Below are 26,852 nucleotides of genomic sequence, written 5' to 3' on the forward strand. Positions count from 1 at the left end.
CATGTATGTATGTATGTATGTATGTATGTATGTATGTATATATGTATGTACAGTATGTATGTATGTACCTGTATGTACCGGTATATAAAATCTAACCGGCAAACTTTGAAAGTACTTTATTAAATATTAATGATTAGTATTTCACATTTACAGTTTCAGAGTTTACAGATAATCAAAATAGTTTATATCATTCAATAAATCCCAATTCAATTCAATATGGAAATACATGTAATGACACATAATTATTCAATAGTTCTGTACATAAACTGAATATAATCTCAATCCAAAATAGCTATGTAGCATTTCTTATAATGCACATACAGTTCATGTACTACGTCCAGTTAGCAATTGCTATCAAACATTACAGATGTACAAGAAACAAAAGTGATTTTGCAAAAGACAGTGCAGCCTAAAACACAACTCTTCTATAATTCAACAGTGTTTCTCACCTTCTTGATCAAATGGTGGCAACTTGCAACTTTTTTTTGGCTCCAATTTGGGTTATTTTGCAGCCGTGATCAAAGGAAAAGCAGAGATTTGACGTGAGAAACACTATTGATTTCAAGAAATAACTCACGGAAAAACAGGAAGGTGGCATCCGGGTGGCTCTCGCAGCAACATTGTGTCTTTGGCAACGATTACATCTTCAGTGAAGGTAAAAGTAACCTTAAATGTTCATTTATCCCTTTCATTTGTCATATATATGTGTTTTATGCATTTTGAATTGTGTTCTGTATGTCAATCTATGAAAACGTGTTTTGTGTTCACATTTTTGGATTTCTGGAACAGATTAATTGGATTTATATTATTTTATTATATTATTTATGGGAAAAACTGATTTGGTAAGACTACATTTTGGTTAGAGCTGGACCTTCTGGTACGGATTAATGATGCTAACAAAAGTTCCACTGTACATACATTAAATATATATCCACTTGTTCGAAGCTAAACCTTGAAAACGGTGGTGTGGTACTTGCAAAATTAATTTATTATTATTATTATTTATTATTATTATCTTTAAAGTGGCACTAAACCGCTGATATAAAAGCATAGAATGTTTTATTTTACACACAAGGTAACTTCCGGTTGGTGATAATAGGTGACTTGACGGTGCTCAGGGAGAAAGATGGTTTTGATAATGCAGAAGCATTAAAATGTGAGCCAGAGGACAGTGGAGACATTCAAAGCCTGGACAACGGATATCGAAGAACTGGAGTAGGAGGAAGAACGGGACTGAAGGGGTCTAACTACTAAGTCTTCGGTAATTGTTTTTAATGTAATGACAGTCTTGTTCTATGGCAGCTAAACAAACATTCCAAACATGAAAGCTATATTTGCACACATTGCTGTGACGTAGAAACACTTCACATTACACTAATACTGGAGCACCCACCTGAATCTAATGTTAAAAGAGCAACTGTGTCACCAAAACTTTTTAATTTAATTCGATTTTTATTGTTTGCCATATGAAAACACTCCACGTGGTTCAGGCAAGAAATCGGCAATGCTTTTTTTGTAGTTTATTCGTTTGGAAACCTAAAACAAAAAAGCACAAACAAGCTGGGTGCCAAACACTTTTAACACGACTGGGATTGTTTTCTTTCTCGTGGCCAGCAGAGGGCGACAAACAGCTACGAACTACGACCTAAGAGCTTATGCGTGGCTAATTTGAGCTAGCAGAAGTATTCCTTCAAAATAAACCGCCCTGACGTCACTTAAGGAACAACAACATGATCTATTACCACCATTATTATTTCGTGTGACTACAATACCATATCATTAACGTGTTTCATTATGACAGTATGGGCTGTTTTGGCTTAACTATGATTAAAAGTAACATCAAACCGGAAGTCACGTAAAGCAGCGACTCGAGCTTGACTTCGCGCCGCCTCCTCTAGTGGAGCAGATGCGCGCAGCTTCTCTCAGAACATGCAACCTTCACATCACTGTAGAGCTAAAGAAGTTACTTTTTTCAATCCACACTGGGAAGCATTTATAGTTTACCCATCAACGCTCAATTAGTTTTTTTTGTTAAGTAAGAAGGCTGATGACAAGTTGGCAGGATAGGCAGAGAAGCGCGCAGTGATCCGGTGTTGTGCACAGGACGCGATGGAGGGCAACGGGCTGCTCCGATGTAAGATCGTGGTGGTCGGTGACACGCAGTGTGGAAAGACGGCTCTCCTTCACGTCTTTGCCAAAGACTCATACCCGGAGGTAAGAAACACGTGGGCCATGCATGCTTGTAATACTTTAATAAATTCAATTATCTTATTTAAAAAAAAAGACTATAAAACATATTTGTAATATTTGTATTAACATATATTTTACTTGAATTGATAATAGTTCTGTATTTCATTTTAAGACAATCATATTTTTGTACTTGATTTGGTGTTTCCCTTGTTTTGTTTGAATTGCATTTGAGTTTTAAACTTCTTTTCATGAGATAAATGTAGAGACTCTTGTATTTTGGCATATCCTGCACACATGACTCTATGTCCTCCAGCAACCACCGTTTTGTGCTATAAATGAACCTACTGTATTTGTCCAAGGGCAATCATAAAAAAGCAAAACTCCAAATTTAATTGAGATATATTAATAATATTAACTTTGATTTATATGGTTCCTATGGTGCATATATTGTATATATTCATCTCTGCTTTGCTGAGCAGGTGGCGTTTAGGGAGTTTTTAAAAATATATTTATTTTTAATTGTTTTAAACATGTATTATCATTGTATTATATACACAAAATAACTTGCATGTATAAATAATAAACCATAGAAAACAATATTTTTTTGTTATATACAGTATATACTGTATATACATTTTTTATTTATAAAAAAATATTAATAAAAGCAAAAAAAAAAAATCCCGTCAACTTTACAAACAATGACCTCATGAATGAAAATTGATGAAACTATTGTGTCCACAGTCGTCATGTACCCATGACTGTGTCCATTCAAGGTTTTAAATCTAAAATGAACCCCAAACGTCTTGTTTTTTTTTTCCAGAATTATGTTCCTACGGTGTTTGAAAATTACACGGCCAGTTTCGAGATCGACAAACAGCGTATCGAGCTCAACATGTGGGACACATCAGGTAAGATGAGTGTGTGTTTGTAGTCGTAGGTCTGTGAGCTGGTGTCATAGGCTGTTTTAAAAGTACAGAGATGGCAATTTCTCACAGTTTTACGGCTTAAAAAAAAAACAAAAAAACTTTCTCTCTTGCAAGCTTTCATTTTTTGGGCTCCACTGATGTAACAAACAGTTAAGGTGAGAGCCCACAGCGTTTTTGTGTGTGCATCTAGACAGACCAGACAGACAGGCTTTAGATGAACATCTGCGTTAGCGCCGAGGCCTGTGTTGCCTGTTGGGTTACTATTTCCTTTCTCACACACACAAAAACACACCTTTCTCTTGCAAATTCATGTGACTGATTACTAATGCAAACAGTCGTGATGTCACATGCTGTCTATGAAGTGTTTGCATGTGATGTCATGTGACCAGCATGACTAGCACGGGAAGGTGTGAAAGGAGAATTTTTTTCTATCTCAGCACATGTGGAAACTGTTCATAGGTTTCTTTCGGTGCTCGAGAAGCCATGCCAGTGTGATAAATATTCGATCGATTCCACTCTATTTGAATGTTAAATGTAGTCAAAACATGGCAACATGCTAAGTCTTAGCTTTATGTACCTTAGCAAAAGATCAGAAATCAACGCGCTGGATGCTTTGCAAAGTGCTCGGAGGCGATGCTGTGACACAATTGCTTTTCTTTCAACTGACTTTGTCGGAACAATTTGGAAAACAAACATTTCAACTGAGAAAAGTAACTGTATGAGTGTTCCAATGTAAATTCCGTGTGAATGCATGTGATGACGCGGATCTTAAGACAAGCGCTTGTTCACAGCATATCGTAGCAGCGATCCCTAGCTTGCTACCTTACAAATATGACTCATGGTGGCTGGGAGCAATATCGGCTTTCCGATTGGATGCTTGGTAAAATGCTATGAGGCACTGCTTTTTTATTTGATCATACACTGCTCTTCTATCAACTGATCTGGCCTTTGGTCTTCTTTTTAGGAAATATTTTTGAAACAATAAATGTTCATCCCACGACTGTTCCGAATGAGTCACAAAATTGCTTTTTGATCGAGTTGGATCGGTTACGCAACAAGGCCGCGAAGGGACGGCCAAGCATTGTTCATCTTGACAAACTTGTGCGTGTTCTTTTATGATGACGGGGGACGCCAGATCGAGCCACGTACCCACTCACCCGTTGTGCAGAACAAACTGTGAATTTAATAAATCAGTCGCCTCATCCCCATGTCTTCCTTTATTCATCATCTCGCCTCCATCTTTGCAGGTGAAACTATTGCTTACTATTTGTTAGTTTGCTAGCAAGCTAGCACACAGACATGATTAGGACTGGTTGGCCTTGGTGCAGGTATGCAGGACAAAATTGATTCTACTAATTCTCTACCCTTCCACTGCTCTTACGATCCAAAGTGTCAGGTGTGGAGTCCTCCTGTATTGGGCCCAGCCAGCGCCCTCACAGTACTCTCACGCTTGATCTGTCTTTCTTTCTCTGAACCTCTATCAGTCATCATGACCCCTCCCATTTCAATCTCTTTCAAACAATTCCCTGAACTGCCCTCATCCTGCTCGCTTGCCTCTCAGATTCTTTAAGGGTATGTTTACCCGATAATGACTTAGTAAAAATGGGAACATAAAGTGCATCTGGAAAGTATTCATAGTGCTTCACCTTTTTCACATTTTTTGTTACAGTCTTATTCCAAAATGTTTTTTTTAGAAAATGTGGGAAAAGTGAAGGGCTGTGCTTAGCCTGGATGATAGAAATACTTACAAAGATGGCAGAAAAAGATGTGTAGTCGTCCCTCGCTCCATCATGGTTCACACATCGCTCCCTCACTATATTGGGGTTTTTCAAAAATTAATAAATAAAAGATTGCTGTTTCGTGGTTGACTGCAGCCTATTAGTGGCAAAAAAACATGCATATTTAAGCAAATGTTACATACTCTTAACCTAAATTAAGCATTTTCAACCATAAAAATGTTCGAAATGAAGGTAGAGCACGAGAGGCAAACAAGGGAGTTGAAATGTTCAATAAATACTTAGTAAATATTGGACCAAACTTGGAAGAAAGGATCCCAAATTACTTGTCAGCGGAAGAAGAGAATGAAAGTATAGACAGGAATCCCAACTCCATGTTCCTCACTGGTGTGACAAAAAGTAAACAACTGACATCGTCAATAAAAGTAAAGCAAAAACATCAACTGACTGTAATGGAATCGAAACCGTGCAACAAAAAAGATCAGTCAGGATGATCCATAATGCCGCTTGTAGAGAACATCCAAACCCTGTATTCCTAAAATCACATCTTTGTTGACCTGGTAAACCTTCAAACAGCTAAAATTATGAAAAAAGCAAAAAAATTACGTGCTACCCAAAATTACAATACAATTCTTCTCATCAAGAGAGGAGAATTAGAACCTTAGGAAAAAAAAATCATATCAGCATGTGGAATCAAATTATGCAACGGACTGAGTAAAGAACTCACACAATGCACTAAAATGAGCCATTTCAAGAAACAGTACAAGCCGTTGATGTTTACGAAGTATAAGGAAGGAGAAACATCAACCACAGGGAAACACTACGTTATGTCATGTGACACCTGCACTTGATGCAATTTACAGCAATTTGTCCACACAGATTTACAAACCTCAACTTCACTGTAACACATTGTTATATTGCTTTGTCATTTTATCGTGTTATTCGCAACAGGAAATGAACAAATCTATGAGCAACTGATGTGCAACAAAGGAGTGGAATTCAACAAGCTCTGCTTCTTCCTGCTTCTTTTGAACATGTGGAATTTGTATGCGATGTGCACTGAAGTGAAATGAATGTTCCAAAAATCTAACCCCCCCCAAAAAAACAAGACTGTAGTCTACACTGGCCACTAGGTGTCACTAGTAACACACACCGGACTTGATCGCCAACAACTTTTATTATTTTATAATTATTTCTCTCACAACAGGCACAACAATAACATAACGATGATAGCCAGCATCATCACCATAATAATAACAGGGTTACTGCTGTGACCGTACTACAGCTAAAACTCAACTCAGAATCTCTGACGTCACTTCTTGTCCATACGTCCGGAAGACATTTATTGAAACACACACAAGCAAGAGTCGTGTTTATGTCTTAAATGGCTTATTTTCTATTATTATATCCACTATATTGGGTAATAGGAGTGTAAGGGTGACTATAGGGGTGTTATTTCATGTCTACAGGGCTCTAATAATGGTAAAAAAAAATTGTATGTGTAAAGTATTAAACAGGTTTTCTATGCTCTAACTACGAAAATATTCCATTTATTAATATTGAATCCTACATTGCGGAAATTCACTTATCACGACCGGGTCTGGAATCAATTAACCGCGATAAAAGGACGACTGTACACCCAAGACGATGCCATATTTCAAGTTCTGTGACAGAATTGGACGACAAAGGCACAAAAGGTGCCAACATGGCATCAGATAATAGCGCACTGTTTCGTGGTTGGCCTCTTACGAAACAACTACAGATTTCGTACAAAATCCACAAAACTCGACATGTAAAAGTTGGAAGGTTAAAAACAACAAAACTGGCTAAGCCGGCAGCGTGACAGTCAGCCATCACGCTGGAGTTTGAACTCAGTCCTCCAGGCAGCGTGCTGTTCACAGACACTTTGAAAACAGCAACCTGGATTTTTATGTCTTTCTTCCTGCAGGGCCTAACGAAAAAAAACATGCGCTAAACTTGAGTGTGGCTTGTGCCTACAACACACTTTGCCAACTTGTCTGCCGATGCTTTCATCCCTCCATCAGTGGGATCATCGTAACAGTCCATCATTCATTCATGAGCAGCTCTTATGACCTCCAATTACTTTCTTGAAAGCCAGGTCTGCTGTGTGTGCAGCGCCTGGAAACAACATTTACTTCTTCTTGCAGGACAAGGGTTCAAGTGCTGCTGTTTGTTTCTGAGGATGTGCCTCAGTGAGCGTTCTAAGAGATTTAAGAGAAGTGGGGGCAAATAAAAATAGTAGCAAGTGAAGAGACAGGAGGATATGGTGTCAAAGTGAAGTGCTCGACTCTTAAGTGCTGGTGTGGAGGTCAGAGCAGGTTCTCCTGGTCTGATAATCTCCTGCAGCCCATTAGCAGACTGAGGGTACATTGAAAATCAATGGGCTCCAGACTGAGACTGTGTCTCGGTCTCATTCCCTATGGGCGTCTGGGTCTTTCATACATGACTGAAACTTTGCAAGTGACATCTGTCCAAGACCAAGCCCACACCATCATGGGTCATGTGAAATGATGTTCTAACAGTATATGTGTCCCTAGAGCCTGTATATGAGCACTAAACATGAGCAAGATATATCATCTCTTTCACTTGTTTGCTCCACTTTTGACTCTGACCCGTCTTGGAAAAAAGCAGGCTTCGCTACATATCTTAAAATGAAGTCTGCCAACTATCCGCCACACATGGGAGCTGTTAGTTTGATCATTTTGTTTCCCTTCAGCAAAGAGACTAACCTAGCATAATGTTGCTGTTAAAACGTGAGTGTAATGTTAGCACTGTAGCTCACATACGCCGTAGTGGTGTGAAAAAGTGTTTGCCGCCTTCCTGATTTTTTTTTTTTTTTTGCATGTTTGTCACACTTAAATGTTTCAGATCATCAAACAAATTCAAATATTACTCAATGACAACACGACTGAACACAAAATGCAATTTTTAAATGAAACTTGTTGTTATTAAGGGAGAAAAAACATCCAATCCTACATGGCCCTGTGTGAAAAAGTGATTGCCCCCTAAACCTATTAACTGGTTGGGCCACCCTTAGCAGCAACAACTGCAATCAAGTGTTTGTGATAACTTGCAATGAGTCTCTTACAGCGCTGGGGAGGAATTTTCATCTTTGCACAATTGTTGTAAATCTGTATATGTAATAAGTGGATAAAGCGCACAACAGGGCTTCCTGGAGACACATACTCTGTCGGAAACAGGCGTGCACAAACACAGCTCAGCATTAAAGCTACAGACACACAAAACGGTGTGCTTGCAGTAGGGCTTACTAAAATCACTTTTAAACTGTCCAAATTCCAGCATCAAGGCTTTCCAATACACTACTGTGGGACCTCTGACACTAATTTAAAATTACTGATAAATAGGATACAATTGGACTTTTAAATTAGCATGAATTAGTCCTACACAGTTTTCCCTGAATAAGGGAAATTAACTATCATTCCCAATAAAAACACATAATTTAACATTTTCCTCTACAGATTTTGATGGGAAAAAACTTGACACATCCAAAACGGTAAGCTGACTAATTGCTCCCTGGCTCATGCTAAAATTAGCACCACTGGCTGTAAAGAAACAGACGTCACTGTGACGCTTCGATAAGCAGAGGAAGGTGCTTTTTCCCCTCTCTACTTGTTAACACTCGTGACAGCTAACAGGGAATTATATTTTTGAAGTGCACCGCGCTGCAAAACGCTAATGTGAGCCACTCAAGGGATCTGTCCGTCCACTGAAGACTGAACGTATCAATAATACAAGATGTAGCTTTTGACCCCCCAAGTCCAATTCCTTAGCCATTACTTACTGAAGCCTTTGGATGTGGGTGACCTTATTTTTAAGCATTGTGACATACTTTTTACATGTTTTTTTTATTACGGTAATCATGTTTTATACACTGTTCACATTTCGGCAACCATTTTCATTCAGTATATCTTCTCAAGGGACAATACTATCGAAAGTACACTTAGATATACCTTAAAGTAATCAGCTATCCACTGAAATGAGTCAACACACAGCCATTACTGTAAATAGTAAATAGCTCAAGTATGGTGGTGGTTGCATCGTGTTCTGGGGCTCCGCAAGTGCTACTGGCACTGGGGAGCTGCTAGAGCAGGAGAGGCCCAACTTTTTCCTGCATCTCAGCTTTTGTGATATACAGTAGGTGAAAAAGCATATTATTAGTATGAACTTTGCTCTTTTTTTGCCACATTTTGTCCACAAATTTCAACTTTCTTCTTCAATAATGTTTTTCTTTTTGTAATATTATAACTTTATTCCTATAATATTTTGACACAATATGGTAACTTTCAAATCGAATAGCTGTTTTAGGAAAACTTAAGACTGTAATTTTGTCTTATGGTTAACAACAGGGACACAACAAATCAGAAATTTCAAATGTAAAGTGAGAGGCAAAACTTCATCCTCTGCCGGGGGTATCTCAGATTGTTTACACACGTATGCTAAGCAATTATCCTCACTCATCTCGTGTTTGCATGCGGACGCCGTTCCCGAATAATAGATCGTATAAACACACAGTTTGAGTTCTCCTCTGGTGTTTAGTCACAAGTGCTGGAGATGCATCTCAAACACCGCGAGAAAGGTCTTCTACATTAAAAAAAAAACAACACAATGCTTTAAAAAGGACAAACATGACTTTAATATTAATGAGAATTACTGTGGCTGTGATGGAAGATGTCATAAGGGAAGATGGAAGGTGTGTGTGTGTGCGCACTGTTGAATTATGCAGAACATCGCGAAGACGAAAAGATATAACAGGCAGCCTGATTGTCTCTTATCAGTTATTTTACAGCTTGAATGACGAAAGAAATGTCATTCATTTTATTATTTATTTCTTTCCAGCTCTGGTTGAGTGAGAAAAGGAGATAAGAGCGTTGAAAATTGGTAACAAGATTTAGCATAAATGTAGAATAGATAAATATGCCCGAGTCAAGCGACGTGCCCAGCAGGTCTCATTAAAAGGTTGTTCGCCGAGACATTCTGCCTCATTAAAACTTTATATTCCTCTGAGCGCAACTGTAGGTTCACATTTGGTGGCAAATTAATGGGCAAAATGGGAGGAAAAGAGTGGGACACACCTGGTTAGAGTCAGTGGAGAAGTGTGGGAATTACAGATAAAAAATACCTACTGGTGTAACGGCACACCGTAAGCACTGTTAGGTACTGTTTTTATTTTAGGAAATGAAAGTCACTTATTTGGCTGAAGTGCAGCATTAGTAGTTCCTCATCTCTACGGAACAATGGTGGCACGCTGCTTTCATCTTATCCACTTGTCTTTTTGTCCGCTGATGTATTCCACTGGGAAGGCCAAGGACACTAATGATGGAAGAGAGTTTTCAAGCTCTGGCTTCTCCTTGGCACAAGCCAAAGACTGGACTGCACTGTATTTGTTTGTCGGTAAAGCCTTTGTACCGTACCAAAAATCTGATTATGAATACATGTACAGTGTTCCCTCACTCTATCGCAGTTCACCTTTCGTGGGTTCGCTGTTTTGTGTTTTTTTTAGTGCTTCTTTTTTAAAATGTTATAGTGTATGAAAACTGTTACGGGCCGAGCCTGGCCCTTTAAGAAGAATTGCATTGTGGGAAGTTTACTGTGCATATGACAATAAAACTCTTGAATCTTGAATCAAGTGTCTACAATATTTCTTCCCTCCCTCATCTGTCTGCACCGCCCATTGTTTTCTGCGTCCTGATTGGCTGTAGATCATTGTCAATCAATCTCAACCTTGCTTGCTTGCTAGCTTGTAAATTAATTTTCGGTTCAAAAGAGGAGTACTGCAGCAATATGCTTTAAATAAGGATACAAAAATGCTACAGTACAGCGGAATGGTGCCAGGACAAAAGGCACGGTCACATGAGTGAAATATGTATGAGTGACTTTATAATTTCTTGTGTTGATCATTAAGGTTGATCATTAAAATAAAAAAAAAAAAGGTTTAAACTTTTTTGAGCGTGTTTAAACAAGAGAGAAATGTGAGAAAATGTTAATGGCTGTCTGAGAAAAGTGTATAAAGTGTATGGTGAGGGGTTTTACAGTCTTAAAACATATATAATCATTGTAAAAAAGTTACGCTGGCTACTTCACGGAGTTCACGCGGGATATTTTGGGAACATATCCCTCGCGATAAACGAGGGAACACTGTACTCCATGTTACTCCCCTAGTAATACCTGAAAGTATTCACATATTAGTTACTAGTAGGCTGACAAACCTATATGGGAACTATGGACAGAAAACAAAGAAGAGAAAAGTTTTTGTCAAGGCCACCAGCAAACGAAACATGCTTTGGTGGAACTGTATAAGAAGAAATAAACGCATCAAGTTCATTTATAAGTAATGACAATACGCCCCTAATGTCCACTGACATAGCACAATACCTGCTGTTCACCAGCGGCCGACTCTGAAGGCTCTTTAAGGGGGCTTATTTCAGATCCAGGCCAGATGGGCCGAGGGTTCTTTGTGGTGCTGCTTTACATCAAACGCCATTGGCCTCTAGGGGCGCTGTACTACTACACAGTCGAGAGTGGATAGGACAAAAAGCTAACCGGATCAATACACATTAGTGGAGAACATGGACTAGTGCGCATCATGGAACCTTGAGACTAAGGTGTGTCTGTGTCCACCAGTTAATGTGAGGAACACTTTCACTGATTCCTACAACTACAAAGGGTGCATTAAGGGCTTCTATTCCAGTGGGTCCTCACGAGACCAGACGAGTATATGACACTGATGATTTTAAGGACCTACTGCAAAAACGCCAGTCAAAGATCCTTTATATGACAGGAGCACACTGAGTGCAAATGCTAGTCAAAGATCCTCTATAGAACGGAGTGCTTTGATGTTTTTAAGAACATACTGCAAACACTAGTCAAAGATCCTTTATGACAGGAGCGCTCTGCTGTTTTTAAGCAATGCCTGAGCAAATTCTAGTCAAAGATCTACTACAATAGGAGTGCTTTGATGTTTTTAAGCACCTACTGCAAAAATGCTAGTCAAAGACCCTCTACATGGCAGGAGCGCTCTGCTGTTTAACGGCCTACTGCAAAAACGCCAGTCAAAGATCCTCAATATTGACAGGAGCGCTTTGATGTTCTCTCTGCTGTTTTTAAGGTCCTACTGCAAAACTGGTAGTCAAGGATCCTCCATACGACAAAAGTGCACTTAATGATTGGCTTTTTCCAAAATTTTGAGCAACAATTTCCTTTTTGACAGGAATGTCACAAAAAGTAACTAAGGATGCAAAGCCTGAGCGAAATTTACTGTTTGATCACAGCTACTCCCTGTCAAGCGTGACTGCATCATCGCCAGTGAGTTTGTCAGATATGCCTTCACTTGTCTCTTGCTCCCATAATGAGTGAATCATCCTCAACCTCTGGGGGTGCGGATGCTAGGACATGATCAGCATTTGGACCGCAAAATGTCCAAACACACAAAGGAAAGTGAGATAGTTTGTGTGTATGTGTGTGAAATCCAGCGGCAACAATGAATCAGAAGGCTGACAAAAAAAAAAAAAGCTACAGCAACACGCATGCATGATCATGTTTTGCTAAGGGGATACAGTTAAAGCGGAACACAAATCTGGCTACATGTGGAAGATACAAGTGGCAATTCTGTTCAATGACGGAATTAAAGCTAGTGGAATAACATTAACAGTACGGCAAGGCCGGATGCATTTATTACGCTCAACAGATTTGCTCTGCCAGGGAAAAGTGTAAGATACTCTCCTCTTTAAGGTCATGGGGGTATGCTGGAGTCTATCCCAGCTGACTACTGGCGAGAGGCGCGGTACACCCTGGACTGGACGCCAGCCAATGGCAGGGCACATATAGACAAGCAACCATTCACACTCACATTCATACCTATGGACAATTTAGAGTCTCCAATTAACCTAACATGCATGTTTTTGGAATGTGGGAGGAAACCGGAGTACCCGGAGAAAACCCACACACACACGGGGAGAACATGCAAACTCCACACAGAGATGCCCAAGGGAGAATTGAACCCAGGTCTTCCAGACTGTGACTGTGTTGGCCAACATGCTAACCACTCGACCACCGTGCGGCCCCTTAACAAACCAATAATTGAGTTTATTCGGAGTTTTAAATGTAATTGTGTCTTGACTCACTTTTTTGTCTCTCCTACAAGGTTTTTCCTACAGCATCTTTTACATCATATGCAAATTAACCGATGGCATCATCTAGTGACTGCTGCGTCGGCCAATAGCCACTTTCTTTACTGACGAGTTGGCAACAGTGACTGACATTATATCCCACCTCTTCCTGCTTTGAGTACGCAAACTTAACATATGCACAAGTTTGCTGTTGCCGCATGTTTGTTGTCAGCTAATGAAAGCAATTTGGTCAAGTTTAGCTGCTAACATTAATTATCATTGAACGTGTGGCTTATCATAACAACAACATGACTGCAAATTGTTGGTCGCTTCTTCGTGACCGCTTTTGTGTATGTGGACGCTCAACAGACATGTACGTGAACACTCACAGCCGTGAGTGACAGCCATGAACGACAATGAAGCTTTACGACAATTTTTGTGCAGTTTAATTTGTTATTACGAAAAATTTAAACCACTTTTACACCACTGTTTGTAATGGCTAGCCGGCGGTTGTGTTCTTATATGTTTTGGTTTAAAAAAATACAATTTGCATACAGTCCCTTTAAAACCAAAGTACTGTTTTCCTGATCCATAATGACGGCGTGCCGTCACAGCCCCAGTAATAACTAAAAACGCAGTTTCTAGATCTATACAACAATGTTAGACGAGAGCGTTGTGTTTTGGAATGTCATTGGAATTCCCTGTCAAACTGCTGAAGCTCGGTGTTTGGGCACAAAAGTGTTGCGGACAATGCTCTAATTCAACCCTGGCCATTGTCAACTACCAGGTGACACTCTGTGCGAGCCATTCATCATACTCATCCCTTTGGGGGCTTATTGGCGTAATGGACGACCCTCCATTGTTCATTTCTAAAGACTTTCACCCACTCATGTGCTGAGCACTTGGGTCCATGATAATTACATGTAATCTTAGTCATTTTCTGCCAAAGGCGCCACTTACTTTGCAATAAAAAAAAAAAGGTCAAATCCGGAGCAAAGCAGGAAAATAACATAATAAATAACTGTGGAGTGGTATCCCTCAGCGCTGCTCACACCTGTGTGGTTTTGTCACTTACAGGTTCAGCCTACTATGACAACGTGCGACCATTAGCTTATCCCGATGCGGACGCTGTCCTCATCTGCTTTGACATAAGTCGCCCAGAGACGCTGGACAGCGTGGTGAAAAAGGTCAGTGCCTCAAATCCATGCCTTTATTTTGAGGTTTCTTTTTTAAATGAGAGCAGAAGCCCTCAAGCGGGGTTCTCAAACATCGGGGCAGAACCCAAAATGGACCACAGATCATGTTTTGTTTGGCCATTTATTGATAATCAAGCATGCTTATCATTTGTTGTATTAAAGTAATTTAATATATATTAATTAGTAAAATTATTTTTTTTTTTACATGTATACATTATTTAATTAAAAAATAAAACAAATTAAATAAATACTACATTTTGTTGTCTTCACATCAGTTTATGTATGTCAACTGTTACTATTGCACATTAACTCATTCAATACCAAAGACGTATGATACATTTTTATGAACCTGAACACCCGATCCGAAAGACATACTTATACGTCTTTTGTGGTTTTTTGCACGAGAGGCAAAAAGAGGTGATGATGCAAGTGCACGCCAAAAGATACCACTGTTTAGTTTTAAGCAGTAGTTTTAAGTTGTAAAAAAGGCCCCAAGGTGACAGAAGTGCACTTTATAAAAGCACGGCATGGATCTTTTGCATGTGAATACACACTCGACAGCAAGGAGGAAGTGAGAGAGCGTGGAGGAGTGTAGCATGCAAAGATGTTTTGCTTGATGAAGACTATGTTTTTCAAACAATACTTGCTCAAATTTTACACATTCTTGTCAGTCCCCTTAAGGTCTGTACCAAATTTTGTGTTGATTCACCAAAGTAATAGTGGGTGTTATGTTAGAAATTTCAAGTCAATTTGACTTGTGGTTTATTAACAGCGCCACCATGCAATGTTCCCCTTAATTTTTCAAGTATCGGAGCATACACAAAAATGACCTGAGCATTCCTTGGACCTCTGTGAGCAGCACCAGACGTGCACACTCTAGTATCACACCTGTCCAAAACCTGAGAAACCTTCACTTTCTGTTTTAAAGCAGCTTGTTGTGGCACTATTTTGTATTGTAAATGTACTTGAAATTGATGCCATATTTATTGTATGTTTATTTTTGTCTAAATTTAAAAAAAAAAAAAGGTAATTAACTCTTTTACATCATATGGGCTGTACTAATTATTTCATAGGGGCGTAACGATTTGTTTTAACGATTCCATTCGTATGACAATGTGTGGTTGCTGATCCGATTCAAGGACGATATTGTTTCATTTAGAACGATATAGTCCAAAATGATTCAGTACCTTTAAATCGATTCAGTAACTTTTTAGCCAAAAATTCAACCAGTGCAGCACATGAGTGAGGCATCTTCTCCGCTCCGACTCTTGCCACATCCATTATGTCGGTGATGTTGCCGTACGGCTCAGCGTAAGAAGCAGCAGCAAATCAACTGTGTTTCACAGGTCCACTACAACTCCCATGATACACCACAAACACGATGACATCACAGACAGGCAGGCTGAATTGAGTAACGTTTAACGTCTTTATCATTAAAAATGCTAACACCCCCACTCCCACCAACACATCCATATAATGTTTATATTTATATCGGTCTGCTTTGCCAAAATGTATGTTGCTTTGTTGTTATGTGGTATATGCAGTTAATAATAACGAAATCTTGCACCACAGATACAAGGTAAACAATCCAGAATCTAAACCACAAACCTATAAACACTCATTTTGTAAGGAACACAAATGGGACTTTCCAAGTAAGGAAATTTGTTTTTTTTTTCAGATTTGCCAATTCTAATTGCTTTGGGTGGGGGTGTTTTCCATTGGCCACCCCTTGACTTGGTGGGCATCCCTCATCAGTCAACAGCTACATCATCAGCACAACACAAAACACGTAAATTCTTCAATCCGCTAACTTGAACTCTGACCTCGCCAGCTGAATTCACACAGTTCACAATGCGTGTCCGGGATGCCACACTGACACGTCCACTCGTACTTGATTCTAACACAAACAAAAGCATGTCGAGCAATTACATCTGCTCGACTAATCCTGTCAATGTTTTTGTTTTCTCTGCCATGTTTTAAATAACCGTCACTAACGGAGTAAGCGATTATTGTGCCTTCAGTTTGAGGCTGTTCCCTCTTAGCGTTGCTAAGCTTGACAAATAGCTCTCGACTCTTGATCGCCTTCCTTTTTTTCCAATGTTTTGTCCTTTGACGTCCTCATCTAATCTCTGCACAAACACGAGGAATAATATTATGGTACCTATGTGTGACTCCACATCCACTATAAAAAATCCCACTCTTTAGGCTCCTGCCTTGGTCTGTTTCCGAACGTCCAACTTACGATTGTTCAATTTAAAGCTCCCATATTCTCCTACTATATTATTTCAACCACGTTTTAATAAGTTGCAGAGGTCCCACAATAGTGTATTGGTAGTGTTTTTGTCCAAAATCTAGCCTTGATAATGGAATTTTGTTTAGCTTTCAGTTTAAAAGTGGAAGTTGTTTTGTCTACCTACCTTGAATGTTAATGAGCTGTTGCGCAGCGCTATTGTGCGCTTTATCCACTTTTTACATCTACAATGTAACTATGAACTTGTCCAATGTAATAGATGCCATACTGTATATCACATAGAACACGGGTGTCCAAAGTGCGGCCCGGGGGCCACTTTTTAAAATTAATTAATTATTTTTAATGGCTTGTGGCAAATTCAAGAAAACAACAACAAAAAAAAATGGCAAAAATTTTAAAAATCTGCATTAGTTGTAATCTAATAAGAAAAAGTCATAATTTTACAAGAATAAGGTCGTAACATTATGAGGAAAAATATCATTTTAGTAACATAAAGTTGAAATCTTAAGGAGAATAAAATTTACAAAAAGCAAGTTGAAATAGTTGAAAATTTAGAAAAAAAGCTACAGCAGAAATGAAAAAAAAACATCTGTAATTTTAAGAGAATAAAATCTAAATTTGAAGAAAACACTTATTCTAACCAGAAAAGGTCGTAATTTTACAAGAATACATTCATAACACTATGAGGGAATATTACGTCCTATTAGTGGTGTAGAGTTGAAATACTAAAAAAAACCCCAGTAAAAACAAAAAAAATTAAAAGTCATAACATTATGAGAAACAAATAAAGAAAAAAGTTGCAATTGTCAGAAAATTAGGTTGGGGAAAAGTCATAATATTACAAGAATAAAGTACAAACATTATGTGAAATCCTCCTTAAAAAAAGAAAATTTACTAGAATTTGAAATATTTGGAAAATGCAAAAAAACCCCAGCAAAGACTGAAGTTCATATTAGACAGGGAGGGGGTTTTACCGTCATGACATCATGAAAACCTACAACTTTCAAACCTGGACCGTCTTCTCTCAAAAGTGGAACAAACAAGTGAGGTATGATAGATTTTCCTCACATTTGGTGCTCGTAAACAGACTCTAGGGAAACATTAATAAAGTCTCTATCTATCTAACTATATTACTATTAGAACATCATTAAAAGGTCACTTTGGATAATAGGGGACCTTAAACGAGCCGTTAAGCTAAACAGTACCGTGTTTCCGGCAAAGGACAACCACCGGCGTCTATATCAAGGGCTATGAAAAGGCACGTTTTGACACCTCAATAAAAGTCTTGCTCTATGAATGAGGGAATAAAGTTAATGACATGAAACGAGAGCATTGGTTTTCCCTCTATACCAATATTTGTCCAGACATAAGATTGGTGAAAATCCCCCAAAACCTGTATGAATTTCACTACATTTAGGACAGTACATGATAGTATGGCTCCTATTTTAACAGCAAACAAGGTTCAAAATGTTCGTAGTTAAGGGTCAGAAAAGCTGAAAATAGCACGCATGTGTGTCATGTATCATGAATTCATTTAATATTGCCAGAAGCATTGCTAAGGAACTGGAACTCAGTGGCTTTCTAATGTGCCTGGGAGGTCCTACGTCCCTCAATCATGGACTGTGAATGAAGGATACTGAAATTCTGCAGCCTTTATTTCCATGCTTTGATTGCACCAGTGTTCCCTTTAAGCTGCGCACGTGCGCAATTGCATACTGCTCTCGGGTTCTCAGCGGGCAGAAAATCCATGCAGCGCACAAAGTAAAATCCAACCTGAACTGTAAATGAAATAAAATTTAACATCATTTATTCTATACCATTGCGCAATGCAATTCAGTGAGTGACAGGGAACAACAAGCGGTAACAACATATAATAACACAATGACCAACACTGTCATAGCCATAGCCAATCAATTCATTAACAGCGCGTTACGTAGTACAGCACGTGCCGCGGTTTTGCAGGTTAGCTTGTTGCTAATGCTGCAGTGGAGTTAAGCGAGCTAAATGCTGCTTGCAAACCCTGGATTATGGTGAAACCAAAGTTTAAAAAAAAAAAAAGCAGTTCTTTTAAGGTGAACTGGCTGTCGGAGTAAGTGCGAACAGGAGAACAAGGGCTGAAACTGGGTGAGAGTTTGTCATTTTCAAATGAGAGAGGGCTGCTTAATAAAACATGCTGCAAAGACAAAGTAGCAACGGAGCGAAAAGTGTGAACTGAATGTGTGGCGTAATTGTGCAGGTTTTACTGCCATGCTTTTATTTTGATGGACTGACGGAGCGTATACAGGAAGTGTTACGCCACGTTTGTGTTGCTGAAGGGACCAGTAGATTGGTTGAGAGAGACAAAAGTAAACATATACAGTAACTATGGCATCAATTTCAAGTACATTCATTTCCAGAATAAAATAGTGCCACAACAGGCTGCTTTAAAACAGAAAGTGAAAGTCAAACAGGAAATCAACCTACACTTAATTAACAATATCATTGGTAAAAGAAAGGAAATGGAAAATGAAATGATTCAGATGGTTATTTGTATGAGATCATGGCTTGTTTTGTCTGAGGTTGAGAATAAAGAAAGCTACATTAACACATGAACAAAAAGCAAAACAAATGACACTTACACCAACCGGAAAGGGAATGTACCAAAACACAGCCTTATAGGAAGTGAGAATGTTTGGACCAATCAGCTCCAGGGAGTTGGTACATTCCTTTTCTAGTGCAAAACAATTTAACAAAAAGCAAAACAAATTACAGTTACACCACCCGGAAGGGGATTGTACCCCTGTTATACCCTCATTAAAATATTTGATGGACCCCTGTAGTATATCTGTTCCTTCCATCTGTTAAGTACCATTTAACAGCACACCAAAGATCTGCATGCAAAGCACAGTACATCATGATAATGCAGCCGTACTTTTTGTCGGCTTTATCAGTCACTATAAAACACCCAAAGTACACAGTTTATGAAATCATGGATTTCTTCGCTTTAAATTGGTTATTTTGGTTGGTGGGTGGTTTTGGGCCTTTGTTGCACTTGTAACGCAGTAACAGTTCGCCACCTGCTGACCATAAACTGAACAGGTAAATACAGGTAAATACTGAATTACAGTATTATGAACCACAGTGGTAAACAGTCATTTGTTATACATAATCCAAATAAATAAACTATGTTAGAAAGTGCCACAATTACGTTGTGAATTTCTAACCTGCTCCTATCACTGTATTTCTGGCCTGAATCGCATGCTTCAACATATAAAACAAATTTAAAAGCGAAAGCGAAAATCCACTTCAACTTTCATATTTTCCGTACGTTTGGTGTTTTATGGTTACTGATGAGGCCGACAAAAAGTCATCATCACTACAATGAAATACTGTGCCTTATAAAAAAGAAAGTTGCATGCAGATCTCGGCGTGCATGCAAAACTCGGCTCAGTGCCGGTCGTTGGAGTTGTTAAATGGTACTTAAAAGACAGAAGGAAGAGACGTACTACAGGAGGGCTTCAAATATTTAATGAGAGTACAACATGGGTACAGTCCCCTTCCGGGTGGTGTAATTGCAATTTGTTTAGCTTTTTGTTAACATGTTTCGTACTTCTCAGCCACTGTAGTTTGAAACCAGTCATATACAAGATATGACAGAATGGAAGTTCTCAGGTTTCGGACAGGTGCGAGACTACAGCGGGCACATTCTATTATTAACACAAACAATATGCCGCTTTATTCACACGGGTCCTTTGTGATTCATCTAAATTGCTGCTATTCACCGGTTGCTGAGCGGTCGGCACAGTGAGAGGTTGAAAGGCGACGACGGCGCACTGAGACGTCCTGGAGAAAAGATCTCCTTGTAAAGCAAGAAGAAATGGTGCTAGCCAAGTGTTGGCCTGTGCCAGAGGGGAGGAAACAATGAGAGATGTGCCGCAGAGAAAGAAAGAGCCAGTTTAACAGCTAAAGTCTAATCGGGGATGAGTTGCTTTTGCAAGGATAGAGAAAATTGTGTGTTGATATTGATTACAGTGGCAAGGAGAGACGCAGGAGTTCTGTCCCAATGCCAAAGTGGTGCTGGTCGGCTGCAAGTTGGACATGAGGACGGACGTCAACGTCATGAGGGAGCTGTCCAAACACAGACTCATCCCCGTCACCCACGAACAGGTGAGGTTGTGTTCTTAAATGTGTTGTTATTGCAGGGACAAAAACCTAAACTTGACGTGAAAGTAGGGATTTAGCGATACATGTATTCGGAATCGGATTTTTCAGAGGCGTACTGTTCAGGGAGGGACAGGAAGTATAACAGACGTCATATCTAGTCACACTTCTCCGTAAACAATACAGTGCAGTTGTTCAGTGCAGGGCATTGTTCAGTACAGATTAGGTGGAAGCTGGAATTAGAATTGCATCACTTTGAGCAATAAGGAACTGGCAGTTTTTTATGTGTCATTTTAAAACTCATTCAAGCTGCTTACACAAAATCTAAGCAGTTTTTGGTTTCGCATTTTGCTCCCTCACCGTCTCGAAAATGAGCCCACCAGTGACATTAAAACAGGGGTACGTGGCAAACTGCGATACACCCCTACTTGAAAGTATCTCACCAATCAGGTTTCTCAACCTACACCAGGGGTGTCCAAACTGTGGCCCGGGGGGCATTTGTAGCCCACAGCTTGTTTTTTGTATTGGCCAACGGCACATTGTAGAAATAAAATTAAACTAAAAAACTCAGCAAAAATGGGAAAAATAGAAGAAGTTGACATGTTGATACTAACTAGGGTTGGGCATCATTTGAATTTGAACAATACCGGTTACGATTCCTTGTTTCGATTCCAGTTCTATCTATTCACGATTCCGATGCTTTTAAAGAGGCAGGGTCATAAAAGTTTGCATGGTTTAAATGAGGGTGGTCATCTTTTTGGATGAAATGCCTGAACTTCTGCATTAATTTTTTAATTATATGATCTTTTTCATCAACTTTATTATGAATTTGTCACAGGGCTATTTGCAGCTAGTATCTAAATATCAAACCATTCCACTTGAATATAAATGTTATGAGGGGTTTTTTCTACAGGGGTACACTTTCACAAAAGATGTTGATTTATGAAAAAACATTTCCACATATGCTGTCAAGTTTGTGTTAGTGAGAGTGTGATGCTGCAGGCACTTAAACATGCACTAACGTGGGTGCAGAATGTAGTAAAAGATTTGTTTATGAAAAGTACACGACCCAAGGTTAGCTGTATATTCCAGTTGAGCTACCGTATTAGCGCTAGTATACTTTGTTTGCTTCCTCAATTCTGGTGTAAGCTATTTTTTATGACACCCTTATTTTTGTACCACAAGTAATAGGCTATAGCGCACAGCGCTCTTATTTTGAAGGCCGGAAGTGTGTTGTGTAGGATGGGTTGAGAAGTTCTCGACTGTTGCCAGCAGAGAAGGACTGTGCACGTGAATGAACTTGCATTCTGTAGCCGTAGCTCGTATCCTTTATGTACACTGAAGTTCCACGACAACAGTGGACATCCTGAAACCCTCGGTTACATCGGCATGAGACAGACGTCATCTATTGTTTGACTTCCCTGATTCTGACTGCGTAGAGGATGTTCCACGTAGCACATTTAAGATATTTCTACACCATGAATCTGGTGGTAGAGAATCATGTTGGTCGTGGGCCCTCGTTTGCATGATATCGCTGTGTTGCAAACGTTGCACTGAGCCGACCGCTCTTTTTTTTAATGAAGTTAAGCCAAACTTTTAGTCGCTTCTTCGTTGGTGGGCGAGGCTATTTCTTCCGGTCGGTGAGGTGGGCATCGAAACTAGGAATCAAAATTTTTGAAATGTGAACAATCCCAGGAGAATCGCAATATTTGTCCTGGTTCCGATCGATGTTCGAGACTCGATGCCCAACCCTACTAATAGCTAATAATACAACAAAGCTTTGTATTTAAAGATAGTTATTTTTAGCCTTTTCACAAAAATATCAAAGTGGTCCCCCGTATCCTTTGAATTTCAGTATGCGGCCCTCTGTGGAAAAAGTTTGGACACCCCAGCCCTACACAAATGCTGCCATTACTTTGCATCCCCATGCACACTAACCTTCCGAAAATAAATTGGGAGTTTGTGCGGTAACAAACTTGCAGCTGCAATAACAGGGCTGCACAAAACAGGAAGACAAACAGCGAGATGAGCACGAATACAATTGCTTTGTTTGTGTCTTGGAGGAATCTACGCTGCCACACATGAATGTTAATAGCCTATTTTTATGCAAATGTGAATTCCCTATTCTGGGAAGCTAACAAATTATTATTTTGTAATTTCTCCATCAAAGCAAAAAGGTCCTGACAGTAATGGCATCACAATTGCTGCATTATGCTTTTACATCGTACATCAAGTGACTTCAGTCCAAAATTGTAGGCTTTTTAACCTTGTGTTTTTCATTTTTACTTTCCTAAAGCTAACCCAACAAATAACTTACCACCTCCACCTCCTCCAGAAAGTAGCCTCCTTTTGCATATCTGATTGGGAAAAGTGGTTGAAAAACATTTTGTCCCGTTACATCGCAATATGGTGTGAGACAGACCAATTGTGGTCAGACCCAATCAAATGGAATTGTACTCAGTGGCGGTCTCCAATAATGACCAGAAAGTGATGCATTATATTAGTTATTATTGGTATATGATACACTAAGATTTGTTTTAAGATGTGTAGCGAAGCCTGGTCCTTAAATGGTCTAGTCAATATCAAACTAAACTATGACTGCAGTATATTTTGGCCTACTGAGAGCCAAGTATAACCTGCATACAAAACACTTCTTTAAATATCTTCAAGTTAGGAAATTTATCAGATCGAGTCAACATGGTGACCGAGCCCTACCTCCATACTCACCCTTAGAAATGTTATTAAAAAAAGAGGCTGAGAAAGGGGGTCATTTCAGAGTTTAATTGTTGTTTTCAATAAATTACTTTTTCAAAATGCTTTTTGTCTCACTCCCCCTTCTTGTTTTTGCATATTGTAGCTCTACTTAAAACCTCATTAAGATCCAAATGTGCAAAATGCAAATTCTAGCATTTTTTCAACTGCTCTTAAGATTTTGATTATAAAAAGCTTCCCTTCGCACAAGTTTTTCCAAGGAACGTTCAATGTGCACATATATGTTAATGTGATTTGAAGTGTATTAATCATGACAATACATGTTTAATCTCAAATTGGGTTTACATTTAAGACTTTCTTCAGAAATTCTTGACTCTACACACCAACCTCGAGTCTCGACTCAGACCCCAATTGCAAACATTAGCAATAGACTTACGGAATTAGTTGCTCTTGGTCTTTACTCATAATTTACTCAAACTGCGGACTTGAGACTGTAAATGTGTTAGTCGACTAGATTAGACTTGACTGAAGACGAATGGCTCTTGAATCTTAATGACAAACTTGCTTCTTTTCCAATGGACTATGGAGACTTACTTACAATAAATCTGGTCTAGACTTGGAACTGTACTCAGAATCATGACTCTTGAGACTGCAAACGTGTTCTTGGCTTAGACTTACGAGCTCTTGGGCTTCACCTAGACTTATCAGTGTGGAGACTGGCTAGTCACAACTTTGGCCGTGTTGGTCTTTACAAGAAACTGAACGGTTTGAAACTCTTTGACCTCATAGCTAAGAAGAAAGCTGCAAGAGCATCGTTTAATGTGAAAGGAGCAGCTGGAAATAAAGAATTGTCACTTGTCCTTTACCTCATTGTTCTGCTGCTTTACTGTTTTAGTGCACTGTTCTTCTCCAAGAGAGATTTATTTTCCAAATTAACCAAAAACAAGACCCCTCATGACTCCTTTCTTTTGTCCTTTTAGGGTACTCATCTGGCGAGACAGATTGGCGCCGTGGCCTACGCGGAGTGCACCTCCAAATACTCAGAGAACAGCGTCCGGGACGTGTTCCACGTTACCACCCTGGCCTCGGTGACCCGCATCCACAGGCCCACGCTGAAGCGTGCCGGCTCGCGACGTGGGCTCAAGCGGGTTTCCCAGCAGCCGCCTCGGACTGAGATTCACGAGCACCCGCCTGCCATGAGGAAGGAACGGGCCAAGAGCTGCGTGCTCATGTAGAGCCACGGGCGAACTTTATTTATTGTGTTCAAGTCTTTACACTGCTTTAAAAAGGAGGGTGTGAGGAAGACGATATGGCATGGATCCATGCTCCAGTATGTCTTATTTGAAAATGTTTCTAAAATTTTGTTAAGGTGTTAAATGAAGCACAGCAAGCAGGGAAGTAAACCATAACTGCTGGTAAACATGCTAAGCTGTTCCTTCTTAAATGACAAAATCTGGACACACTAAGCCCAAACAGGCTTGCATAGCACACATTTCCTAAAACCACAAGTGCTTTTAACAATAACTAAAACAATGATAGATACTTGATTCATCTCCAGGAGAAATTCACGTCAAAGTCAGTGACTGACTATATAATACTTATGTGCTGTTTAATCAATCGTACTGGAACACTGCCCAATGGGAAGGAACATGACAGAGGTAAGACAGGAAATGTTATGTTGTTTATGTGATTATGAAATAAATAACTTGCATAACTTATATGAAACTCATACGTATGCTATATTTGTTGTTTGGGCCTTGTCCACATGAAGATGAGCATTTAAAAACGAGCATTTTCCATACATTTTGACCTTTTCTAGGTTAGTTTTGGGGTCCCTGACTTTTAGGAAAACCGCGCCAGTTTCTCTAAAACTTAAAAAATGATTATGAGATGGGGGATCCTTTTAGTTTTTAAAAAGTCCTCCAAGACTAAAATGACCTTATTGTGGGTTAAAGTGCCTCATGTTGCTTTGGAGTTGAGGCAGTGTGGTTTTAAACATTACCTGATCTTTTACACCCTTGTTTTATCATCGCAATCTTATCTATGAACAACAGCTTGCAAAGATGACCTGACCTGAGTAGTCTCAGAAATAACAAAAAGCACCGTAGTGTACTGGAACGAATACAGATGCCTTATTAAAAAAGAAACACACATTTTCTGTACGTTTTGACTATTTTGTAAACATTCAAACTCTGAATTTTTGGAAATGGATGCTCGGTTCTCTGAAAACAAACTAAAAAGAGATTATGGTTGATCATGTCCTTCAACATCTATACCTCTGGTACAAATGACTGCATTAGTTTATGTCAAGATAAATGTGGGATAAATGGCATTTTCAGTGGGCCATTTTTTTTTTTTTTTGAGAAACACGTCAGGTTTTTTTTTTTTTTGCTTTGTCACCATTAGGCTCATTTAAGGAACAGAACAAATATCCACTGTCAAATTTCACCAATATTCTTTCAACAAAACCTAAATGGCTTGAAAATACAAACAGGACAGCACAAAATGTCGACTTATTTTTAAAAGGATGTTTCTGAACTCCTGTTTCAACGTCAGTGTCAGTGGTGTAGCGCAACCCAACCCATAGCTGACATCATGTTATGCTTGTTTAGACACCAAACCAGCTGAGACTGAACGAACAGCACCTCGGTTGGTGGCAGCCAATTAATGCACTGAATTTTGCCTCCAATGTTTCAATAAACAACTAATCAACAATTCCACACAATTATAATTATTAAGCCCATCCGTGGCATTGACAAAACCAGTAAAACAAACAAACATCATAAACAAATACAAATGCAGTGACCATTACTCATGAGCCTGGTCGTGTGACCTTTAACTGTGACTCTGCAACCACGACTAAACCCCCTTCCCCGCCCCCTGGAGCTCCTTGCTGCCTCTTTGAGCGATTGGCAAAGTGACATTTCGCAACGCCGCTGCCATGCGGGGAGCGGGAGCTCATGCCAGATGCTGAGGGCGAGACCGGAGCAAGCCGCCTCCAGTCTTTGGGATACGGTACTCGATGGAAAACTTACCATGCGGAACTCTAAAACATGAAGATTAAACAACTGTGTGTTTTCCATTTTGAATGCAATTTCCTAATACCATAAATGCAAATATGGGTTAAAAGCCTCTGGCAGCTTTGCTCAAAGGACTGTTTGTTGACAGTACAGAGAATGCGAAATGTGTCACGTTGCAGGCTTTTTTCGCCCCCCAGCTTGTAGGGCTTGTATTTAGCAAAACACTCATCTGTCATGCCCTCACGTCCTTTCAAGACTTAATGACCGCAAACTAATACGCAGCAAATACTTTCTGTCAGCATGTTTCAGGTGTGTGGGTGACAGGGAACAACTACAGGTTGACATAACAAGCTAGGCCGCGTCACTTCAAGACAATCCTCAGAAAGCTTTCATATTTTCACAGAGAGACAATACTTTCTTCTTGAGGTTAGACATGAAATGATTGTCAGGTTTTGTCTTCACCTGTCTTGCAGGTGATAAAATGACTACTAAGGGTTGCTTGTATTCCCACCAACCTGGCTAATTTTAGAATTC

General features: G+C 39.4%; 1 protein-coding gene across 1 annotated transcript; it reads left to right on the forward strand.

The window, feature by feature from the left end:
* The first annotated feature begins 1,897 nt into the window (after positions 1–1,897).
* On the forward strand, positions 1,898–25,442 carry LOC129177492 (rho-related GTP-binding protein RhoN-like). Its single transcript, XM_054768695.1, has 5 exons — positions 1,898–2,214; positions 3,011–3,098; positions 14,077–14,186; positions 20,458–20,592; positions 24,279–25,442. Exons 1-5 carry the CDS (start codon positions 2,110–2,112, stop codon positions 24,531–24,533), a joined length of 693 nt encoding a protein of 230 aa, XP_054624670.1. The 5' UTR covers positions 1,898–2,109; the 3' UTR covers positions 24,534–25,442.
* Positions 25,443–26,852: the final 1,410 nt, after the last annotated feature.

This window comes from Dunckerocampus dactyliophorus, chromosome 2, assembly GCF_027744805.1.
Source record: "Dunckerocampus dactyliophorus isolate RoL2022-P2 chromosome 2, RoL_Ddac_1.1, whole genome shotgun sequence".
Taxonomy (NCBI): domain Eukaryota; kingdom Metazoa; phylum Chordata; class Actinopteri; order Syngnathiformes; family Syngnathidae; genus Dunckerocampus; species Dunckerocampus dactyliophorus.

Bases quoted from the DNA above. Each gene is read 5' to 3' on its own strand.
- LOC129177492 (XM_054768695.1), top strand. From the start codon at position 2,110: ATGGAGGGCAACGGGCTGCTCCGATGTAAGATCGTGGTGGTCGGTGAC. The intron at 2,215-3,010 runs GTAAGAAACACG...TTTTTTTTCCAG, and splicing joins CCAAAGACTCATACCCGGAG to AATTATGTTCCTACGGTGTT. The intron at 14,187-20,457 runs GTCAGTGCCTCA...TATTGATTACAG, and splicing joins TGGACAGCGTGGTGAAAAAG to TGGCAAGGAGAGACGCAGGA.